At 40.9% G+C, this 10,987-nt stretch overlaps 1 protein-coding gene across 1 annotated transcript in view; it reads right to left on the reverse strand.

Moving 5' to 3' along the window:
• The window catches only part of LOC112104949 (calcium/calmodulin-dependent 3',5'-cyclic nucleotide phosphodiesterase 1C), a 429,477-nt gene that overhangs the window by 373,816 nt on the left and 44,674 nt on the right, over nt 1-10,987 (reverse strand). The window contains exon 2 of the mRNA XM_024197556.2: nt 667-717. Within this exon, the coding sequence (XP_024053324.1) occupies nt 667-717 (51 nt within the window). The remainder of the gene's footprint in view (nt 1-666; nt 718-10,987) is intronic.

Genomic DNA, 10,987 nt, shown 5'->3' on the forward strand with positions numbered 1-10,987 from the left:
TGGTCTAATAGATCTCTTTGAAGTTCACATACAAGTAGGTTGTCTTGATTACATTTCCGTGCCTCTTGTTAAATTGTTATGGATCATACACAGGTTGTCTGTCTGTCAGTGTCAGACCCATGTGAATAGACTTCTAGTAGCCCAAGGAAGTTATTCCCTAGCTAATAGATGCCCCTGTTTAGGATTCATATCTGACTCAAGTTCTCTTTTACTTAATTTATACTCCCTCTGGTATCACAAACTGAGTGTATATATAGCAAGAGGTGCTGAAAGATTTACTGATTTGGTTAAAAAGCATCCTTGCAATACTATTTTAGGGCCTGATCCAAAGTCTGTTGAAGCCAAAAGGAGTCTTTCCATGGACTTCAGTGGACTTTGGATCAGGCAATTATTGAACATCTGTGTTGTTATAACAAAAGAGCAATTTGAAACAGGAAGGCAGTCTAGAGCTTTAAAATTCTCCCTGCTCTGAAGAAGGAATTCCATTCAATATCATTGCGTTCTTGTAACAGACATTTCCTGCAAGGTCAGGAGGAATTTTAAGGCTCCAGAACTCTATATTTTAACGTAAGCTAGGGTGCCAGGAGTTAATGAGATTTACTAGAGATACATTTCTATGCAACACAGTAGGTGTAGAAGTGAATGAGTTAAAAATTGGTTACTTACGAGCAAATCGTGAAAGCGGTCGAGCATTTTTGTTGCCTGTCTCATTTGCAACTGAAAAGAGAAAAATATTATATTAAAATGTGTGTGTCATACTGGTATTTTCATTAATATTAGACAATACCCACATGTAAAACCTATAACTAGGGCCCTACCAATTTCACGACCATGAAAAATGTGTCACGGACCGTGAAATAAGCCCTTCCCCATGAAATCCAATCTCCCCATGCTGCTGAGAGCGCCTCAGCTGGGGGCTCCTAGCTGCTTATCCAGGCCAGGGTAGGGAGGGACTGGAGCTGTTCTTCCCCTGCATGACCGCTCCCAGTGGGGAGATCAGACCCCACCTCCAGAGAGTGCAGAAGTGAGGATAGTAGGCAAGGAAGGGTGTCCTTTTGTGAGGATATCTGGTCCATGCTGCTTCCAAGTTGGACTGGAAATACCAGTGAGAACAATCTTTCTCTTAGGGCATCAAATGCAAGAAAAACTAATTGTGACAAGAAAATGGTTTCATAAACTTCCATGAAGACAACACAGTATGTTGAAACAAAATCTTTTTTTTAAAAAACATCCCGTTTCATTTCAGGTTTCCCCTCTTATTCTCAAGTCTTTTTACATTTATCAAAACTGGGGTAGCACTTGTTATCTAAATGCTCAGAAAGATTACAATGGAGTCTATGGGCAACTGTACTTCTCAAATTAGCCAGCAGATGGTGCTATTATTAAGAATTATACTGTATAATCCCTTCCATTTGATTTTCAATCTCTCTCAGTAAAGGAACATGTATAAAAGCAAGATGATGAGCACAAGGGAACTTGATGCTGCATTTCTAATGAGAACTTTGCTGCAAGGCTATCAATTATTCCTCCTTAAGAGCATCCATGAGAGCAGCCCAAGAGAGAGGTGTGCAGACACGATCTCAGATTTGTTTAGGATTGCATTTGAAAAATGGAAAGGGATGGGAAAGAGGGAGTGGAGAGGAGTTCTGTCCTTTTTTGTGTGTTTTATAGTGTATGAAATTCTCAGAGATGTTTTCCCCTCGCTTGTGTTTCACAGTGGAAATTCCAGTCTTGTTTCCCATATTTTTTCCTGAAAGACACTCTGGAGAACTGAAGAACTAGAAGGTTTGTGTCATTAGAAACTTTATGCAAATAAAGCCTTTGTAACTGAGAAGGGATTTCTCTCTCCAGAGGGTTTGAAATGGTTTGGGGTTTATTTTATTAAGGAAAGTCAACACCTGTGCAGCCGTGCATGTGCTGTCAGGAGGAGGGAGTGGTGTGTGCCAGCTGGACAGCATGGGTTCATCATCATGTTCAGTTTTTGCAGGGAAGTGTTTGCAGCTACTGCCCTGCATCTATTGGGTTTCCTCCCTCCTGCCTCAGTCCATGCTGCCTTGTAGAGTGTGAGGCTACATTAACAACAGCGTATTAACCCTTGAGGGCTCAGCCAAAAGCTAGTTCATCATTTAGCAGCAAGGCGTTCCCTGGAAAATATTCCACCCTCTTACTCCACCACCTCAACCACGCTTTACAATCATTCATTGCTGTGTACAATATTAAACTGCTTGTTTAAAATTGTTTAAAATTTATACTGTATATGTATATAATGTCTTTTGTCTGGCAAAAAACATTTCCCTGGAACCTAACTCCCCCTATTTACATTAATTCTTATGGAGAAATTGGATTCGCTCAACATAGTTTCGCATAAAGTCGCATTTTTTAGGACCATAACTACAATGTTAAGTGAGGAGTTACTGTAATTTACATTGCTCAGAGGGGTGTTTTTTCACACCCCTGAGCAATGCAAGTTAAATTGACTTAAGCGGTAGTGTAGACAAGCCCTAAAAACTATTTAACTCAAAAACCTGACAAATGCTTGGGGAGAAAATGCTTGGGGAGACTTTGTTAATCAAATGTGGGAAAGAAGTTAACTTTTAAAGGTCTAAGAAAGTAAGTCACCATGCACACCCAAGGAGATTGCTTGTATTTCTATGGTAACACGTAATGTCACGTCACCTTTAAGTCTATTTCTTCACATCCATTCTTCAACCACAACCTACACCTTTTATGTTGTGCTCTCGGATGATTTTTAAAACCAAGCATAAGCCTGATGCAATTCAAAATAATGAGGGTCTGATTTTCAAATGGTGTGATCAATAACTTTGAAAATTAGCCCCTAAATCTTGAATGCTCATTTGGACACCTGAAACAAGTAATTGGACACCTAACTTGAGGCTTCCATGTTTGCAAATTGGACCGTAACGTACTGTAGCTAAGAATGATGTCTGGATTTACAATTAAAAAGCCAACTCCCCTTTTAAAATATAGTGTTAATGCTACCACTACAGCAATAAATTCCAAGCAAACTGGGGAAAGTCCCAGAACAACACTAGTAAACTGCTACAGCTCATGTAGAGAAGAACATATGGCATTTGGGGGTCTATTCTCCATACACATGCCTAACTTCCATTAACATTAGTAAGAGTAATGCACAGACAAATGGTTTGCAATTTTCAGATGATCTCCTCCCAGAACCTAATATGCAAATCATGAGGTAATATTTACTTCATTATAGAAAAGTGACATTGATGAATGATGGCTGAGGGACTTCGATTCAGAGTCTGAAATCCTGGCCCTGAAGTCAATGGCAAAATTCCAAGGATTTCACCCTCAGATTTTTATTTTACTTTCTTTTTTACTACTTCTATCTTCTGCGTCAGGAAAGTTGGTCCAGTGGTTAGGGAACTAGTGGAGGACTTCGGATAATCTGTTTCAAGTCCCTGTTCTGACATGGATTTCCTACATGACCTTGGGAAAGTCATTTAGCCTCTCTTTGCCTCAGTTCCGCATCTGTACAATGGAGATAATAGCACTTCCCTACCTCACAGGGTTGTTGTGAGGATAACTACATTAAGATTGTAAGATGTCAGATACAGCAGTAAGGGGGACGACATAAGTAGCATAGATACACCTATAGTCACTTAGCTTCTATTGATCTCAAATCCATCCTACTCACTCCCCAACAGGTGCAGAGGTCTTTTAGTTGCAGAACCATTGCACAAGGCAAGGAAGAAGAGGAGAAGATTTGGGGATATCACTAAATGGGTCCACACTGGGGCCAACTTTTCACAATGCCGCTTTTTCTATTCATGAATTATCAAACAGACTTTTAGGACCAGACCTTTAGCTGGTGAAAGTCAGTGTACCCCTACTGACTACAGGACAAATACATCAATTTACACCAGCTTAGGATCAGGGCTTTACACTGTACAAAAATATTTGTTGTTCAACACATGGTTATTCCAACATAATACTGCCTATGGATAGATTGCAATTGAGTTAGCACTGGGACTATCACTTCCATTACAGTGCTATTCATATTGCACGGTAGTATTTGTGCCATGTGACTGGATACTTAGATCACATGGTCTTGTGTTGGTCTCTAATGGATGACATGTGGCTTTCAAGATAGTGTTTACACTGTTAGTGCAAAAACTCATAGAATTTCCCTTGTGCAGACCTAAACTGTTTTTGTACTAAGCTGTGCACATATACACTTGTTCCTTAACTTCTGCATTCCACCCCAGAGGTGGTTAAATATCAGTGCTCGCTTTAGTATTATCTGTGTAGTTTATAAAGCCATTTGGGTTCCTTAAGAGAGAGAAAGAGCTGCTATAGACAGTAAATGTACAGTAAGTTATTCTCATTACAGTGAAAATTGGGCTAACATTCCCCTGCTCTCTATGGTCATCCGTCTTAATGGGCAGCAACATATCAGTTCCAATCAGAGTCCCTCATATCAAAAGCACTATGTTATGCAACCACCCATCACAATGGCCAGAAGTTGTACCCTTTCGGTTTGTTATTATTGCAATAGTAAATATATTATATGCACAGTTTGTTCTCAGCCTAAAATGGACTACTGAAATATATGTGCATTGTATGCCAGTTTAAATATTAAGCAGGTTCTCAAATTTTTATCTTCACTGGACAAGCATATTATCTCCATTTTTTTTATTTAAAAAGGTAGCAATTTCAACAGTATGCCTCCTCAATCAATCAAGCTGTCAAAAGTTCTTTGTCAAAAATCTCTAGTACAATTCAAAGAAAAATATACCAATTTGTAGTAATAACTCACTCAGACTGACAGATGAAGACAACTGCACATCTTCCCCACTTTGCCATTTAACAAATGAGATGCCAAAAAACAAAAGCCACAAATCACTTTATCAAGAACTAAACACAAAAATATTAGAAATGGACACACAGCTTTAGATAAATGAAGAACACTTCTCACACATACATATAAGCACACAATTCATGCAAAATTTGAACAGAATTTTCTTTGAGGTTAAAACACCCTTTTTCTCATTTTCATGCACCTTTCCTTAAAAGCTTGCCAACTGCTTGATATAACTACATAACTTTTAACAGTTAGTATTGGAACTAAGTAAGTTATTTCCTAGAATAATAAGTATGGGAAAAATACAAGGCAATACTGCAGACATTGAGATAATCATATCTATTTATTTTAGGTCATACTAGCCAATTTTTCAGTAACCAGGACCATAAGCAAAAGAACCAGAATATGATTTAAAAAAGCTATTCTTGTGGAATTTCTGATCCAACCAGAAGCATGGGACGATCTCATTAGACAATTGCTCCTTGTGCAATTTTCAGTCCAGTATTGAGACCAAAGCAGCTCCGATCATTCAGATAACCATGGAAACATTATCTGAACGGGAACCTCTAAAGCTTTTGAAGTTCACTCATCACTACTTAAATTCCATGCACATGATCTATGGAAAGCTAAGTGAGCTGGTCCCACAGTTTCTGAATCAAAGAACAGTTTGTTCCCTACCTAACTCCAGCTAACATTTTTAGCTCTCCAAGGATTTCTTTTGTGCTCGAGTACAGTACCATTCAATAATTTCAGCAATTCAATGAGCTGCATTGCCACAACTGTAACCAGCAGTAGAACGGGTGGTGTAATACAGGAAAAGGAGTCAGCAGAGACACTAACTTATGGAGTAGTGAGTGTTGAATCTATGTAATATGCTAATATTTTGCTGATTAAAAAAATGTATATCAGAATGATGTACACCTCTATGGACTAAAAAGCCTGCTCAGTTATTAAAACTTAAGTTATTTAGATGGAAAATGCACCGCGTTAATTTAATTTCTCACAGATGTAATCATTATATAATAATATTTTGCATTTCCTCAATGCCTTCCTTTTGAAGATCACAAATCACTTTATAGACATGGTTCCATTTCAAAATACTCCTGTAACAGACAATTATCATGATCTCTATGTACAAATGGTGAAAGAGAGGCACATTCTATCTCATGTTTTCAAACCCAATTCTAAATGTATCTGGGAAAATATGTGCAGGCTCTCTGCTTAGCTGCCTTTACGCGCATTACATGCTATACCTTCTCAATCATTGGAAGAAAACAGTCAAATATGCCAACAGATTAAATGTTTTCTATATGAAAGGAAATTAAACTGTAGATCAGTCAGATTCCTGAAAGAAAGTTAATTTACTGTGGAAGACACTTTGCTCCCTCAGGTAACTTAAGTGTGCATCCTTGAAAGCACATCCACTGACTCTACAAGCACAAGATTTCACATCATCTGTGTTCCACTAACAAACATGAAAATGTTTTCAGAACTGAAAGACTAGGAACACAAAATAAAAGAGTAGCAGAGAAGCAAGGCCAGTATACGTGTAACAGGAGAAAAGCAATTAATTTATTTTGTGCCAATTTACCCATTCCCCATAGACAGAGTCAGATTTTATTTACTGGTTTGCCTGAAAAAGTGGGGGAGGTGTTAACCAATTCTGACTATTACAGACATTCCATGAGCAGAAAGCATCCCAGAGCTCCGGGCATGCATAAGGAGATGCCTACTAGTACAGCCCTTCATAGGGTGGGGCCTACTTCCACATAGGGTGACCAGATAGCAACTGTGAAAAAACAGGACGGGGGGTAATAGGTAAAAGAAAAAGTCCTCAAAAACAGGACTGTCCCTTTAAAAACGGGACATCTGGTCACCCTACTTCCACCTCTTTAATCCCCAGTGTCATGAGCCCCTTTGGAGAGTACAAAGAACAGACTGTGCTTCCCTGAGCATAGGGACTGCAATTACAGCTGGCTTTTATACATAGGGAGTTGAGGGCACTTTGCAGTTTCCCCCTCCCGCCCTTCGCACCTGCATAAGGACCAAACACAGTCAGTCTATTGGTAAATATTCTAAAAATCTACTGATATTTCAGGACAATGTAGTGATGAACAGGAAGAGGTCTCAATCACACAGAGACTGAAAGCAAGAGAGATGGTTTTATCTAAGGGTATGTCTACACTTGCAGAGTTTTTGCGCTGTAAGTTTAACCGGTGATAGGGAACCAGTGAAAGAAAAGCACTGGTTTGTGTACTCACTTAATTCCTCAGGCATCAGAGAGTGTTTACACTAGCAGCACTTCCATCACCAATGAGAGCAGTGCTGTAGGGCAGCTATCCCACAGTGCAGCTCTCTCTATAGGTCTTGGGGGGATGGGGAGGGGGTGAGTGGAAGGCATTCTGGGTCCCTGCTCAGTGCCCTGTGCTGCACTGCTTCATGTCCCAACAGCCCCATTACTTCCTTGTTTCTTTTGTGGCATTTTTTTTTTTAAAAACCTCCTGTCTGGCTGCTTTCCCTGCCACATCTACAAGCAAAGGGAAAGGGAGTTTCAAACTTCCCAGGGCTTACAGGGGGAGGGGCGGACGTCCGTTTACCTAGCGTCAGAGCAGTGGAGATGCTGGCCAGAGCGGTCACTTCTGGAACTGTGGGATATCCTTCGGAGGCCAAAAGGTGTTTACACTGGTAGAACGTGTCTTCACTTTCACAACAGCGCAAAAACAACAGTGGTAAGAGCTGTATGCCTCTCGTGAAGGTGGTTTTCTTTTTGCAGTGAAACTTCTGAGTTTCACCACAAAAAGTCATTAACAAGTGTAGACGCTCCCGCGGTTTTAGCGCAAAAAAAGAGACCTTTTGCGCTTTAAATAGCAAGTGTAGACATAGCCTAAAGTCCAGCTTTACTACCATAGTGAATGTGCCTAGTCCAACTCTTAGAGTCAATGGAAATACTCCATTCCACTTCCAGGAGATTTGGGTCAGGCCCTAGGAGAGTAGTACTCTGAAATTATTGCTCAGCCTCACAATTTCAGGTGTTTACTTCAAATTTATTTAACACAATCAGGTTACAGCGCACTGACAGCTGTTTGTGTGCCTTTGGGAATGCACTAATCTGACACCAATAAATAAGAAACGTTTCCACTGTACAGCCTCATACATCAGACGATCTCTGCATGAGACAACGAATTTCAAGTGGCTCAAGATGCAGCTGTTAAATTAAGAATGAAAGCAAGAGAAAAAGACGCAGATTTTTCCACTCTGTCATGCCTGCAGTTGGCAAAAACTGAAACAATACATTGTCAAAGGATTGCAAGAGATTTTAGGACTACGACTCCAATTAAAGTGTATTCATAATCTGACATTATGGGTAGAGCTGGTCAGATAATGGAATATTTTTTCCCTGTGGACCACTTAAAAAATAAGGTTTGTCAAAATTTTCCATGGAAAAAAGTCTAACTTTTTTCTCAGAACACTGAAAAAGAAAAATTTTGACCACTAGTCAGCCTATCCCATTCCTGTAGAGTTAATTTCACAGCACTCTATCAGCCAGCAGCACTTCCAGGCACTTGGAGAGAAAAATCCTTGTTAAAAAGGGATACTACCTTGTACTTTCACAGCATGCATCTCTACAGCCTTGAACTCCGTGTAGTCTTTGCACCTGTGCTAGGAGAATAAAATGCTACCACTAGTACAAGAGTGAGGGGGAATATTATGAGCTGGTAGCATTTTACACCCACAAAGGTGCAAATAATGACACAAGGCAGTGGAGAATAAGGCCCTTAAAGTACAGTTCTACTCTGAAAAAGTAAAGAGTGATTAAATATGCTCAATAAACACAAGCACAATGCTGCTACATCCTCACTGTGAACCCCGTGAGTACCCTTTGGGCAGCAAATAGTAGATCAAATCTGGACAATCCGGATCCTGGATACGGTTCTTCGCTTTCCATCTTTCAACTCAACGTTGAGGGGCTATCAGCTGAAAAGTGCTCAATAAAAGTCAGTAATAGAGGATTTTGCAGCCTGTCACAAAGTCAACTTTATCTGTCTCCAAGAAACACATATTGATTCTTTCCTTGCCAGTAGGCTGACAATAAGAGGCTACAACGTTGTTAGTCACAATCTTCATGGAAATATGGCAGATCCATTTATATGAAATCAGATACTGATTATGTGGAGACCTTACCAAGTACTTCACCTCACTGGGACGTTATAAGAGCTACAGAGAATCTGATAAAAATGGACTGGATCTCCTAGATTTCTATAAATGATCTCTCTCTCTCTCTCTCTCTCACACACACACACACACACACACGACCCTAGGCAGTCAATCACGTTTTTCTCTCCAAACAGTGGAAGCAGGGCTACTCTCCTGACCTCAGTTGGGTCACTTCAGCAGGGAGCCAACTGTTACCAGCCTCCTGCAGAGTTCTTGGAAACCTCCCACACAGTCAGCATCCCCTCCTCTCTCCCCTCCCCCCCCCCCAATTCTTACTTGGAGAGGAATGATGATCCACAGTAACCACTATCCCTAGATTGAGGTGAAAATACAGAAGAGCAGACTGGAAAAAAATACTCAGAGCTGCCTGACAAGTATATAGTGTGCCTGCCAAATAATACTCTTGCTGAAAATGCCTACACTTGCTTCTACAAAGCAGTCTACAAAGCAGCCACTAAATCCAAAAGACTTATATACCCTGCTTAGATGAAGAATGTGCAAAACTTCTGAAGCAGTATGAAGCATTGGGTGACTCAGTAGACAGCAAACCACCTAATTGACAGCCTCAATGCCCGGTGCAGGCAATGTTGGGAAGAAGTTGCAATAAATATGGATATAAAATATAGCAGGAGAGCATGGTGATTCACAAGGAAGCTTGGAGCAGCACAGAAACCACATAAACTTGCGCAACTGCAAATACAACAAACAAACAGCAACACACTGATGCAAGACTTCTTTAGAATTCAGAGAGAAGACCACGGACCTGACCTCTTGCAACACTAACTGGAAGACCCAAAAGCAGAGCAAAGTCAGGTCACAATATTGTGACAGAATACACCCCAGTATTCACCCACACACACTACAGTATTGTGTTCATCTCTGTTCAAGGTATCCTTGTACGGTATCATTTAAAAACTCAATCTGCTGATCAGTACTGTCCCGATAAAATGTGTGGCAACATTGTACGTGAAGTTACAAGATTTCCCTGTATGATGTTCAAAACTCACGTAGCACAGCAAGACAGACCTGTCTTGAACAAAAGTGTATATTTGCCTTGATTTGTATTTGAGCCATAAACAGAGTCATCAAGCAGCAAGGGAAAACAAAGGAAGCTCAAAACAGGTGAAAAAGAAAGAGCAGAGAACACCTTTCCACACAGACTGTCTCTTGTTCCAGCTGGAAATGTTTTTTAAAGGGGCGGACAAACACTCCAAGACATTCCTCTCTCTCTCTGCCCATCACTTTCTCTATGCCCGAGAAGACAAAAGGAAACAGACTTTGGGGGAAGGGTCCCGACCTGAAGAGTTTGGTCAGTGACCTTGCTGGAAGCATGTGGTGAGAAATTTTGGTTGATCTAATATAGTTTGTTAAGTTAGGCACTTGTGTTTTATCTTTATTTTTCTTGTAACCATTTTTAACTTTTATGCCTCATTACGTGTACTCACTTAAAATTTCTTTTTGTAGTTAATAAACTTGCTTTATTATTTTATTTAATCCAGTGTTTTTAAGTTGAATTGTCTGGGTAAGTCTATTTAAGATAATAATGGACTTAAAATATTTGTACTGTCTGGGAGCTGACTGGGCAGTACAGAACATATATTTCTGGGGGGCAGGGCCGGTGCAACCACTAGGCAAACTAGGTGGCTGCCTAGGGCGCCAAGTGGTTGGGGGTGGACAAAAGCACGCTCCAGGGTGGCGGTGGAATGGAGGTGAGCTAGGGCAGGGGGGCGCGGGGAGGGCCGCCTCCAGCAAGTAAGGGGGGGGCATATGGGGAACCGCTCCCCGCCCACCTCTGCTCCGCCTCCTCCCCGAGCACGCCGCCCTGCTCTGCTTCTCTCCCTCTCAGGCTTGCGGTGCCAAACAGCTGATTGGCGCCGCAAGCCTGGGAGGTGGGAGAAGTGGAGCAGCGATGGCGTGCTCAGGGAGGAG

Source organism: Terrapene carolina, unplaced genomic scaffold, assembly GCF_002925995.2.
Source record: "Terrapene carolina triunguis isolate 2854851 unplaced genomic scaffold, T_m_triunguis-2.0 Scaffold33715, whole genome shotgun sequence".
In the NCBI taxonomy this organism is placed as follows: domain Eukaryota; kingdom Metazoa; phylum Chordata; order Testudines; family Emydidae; genus Terrapene; species Terrapene triunguis.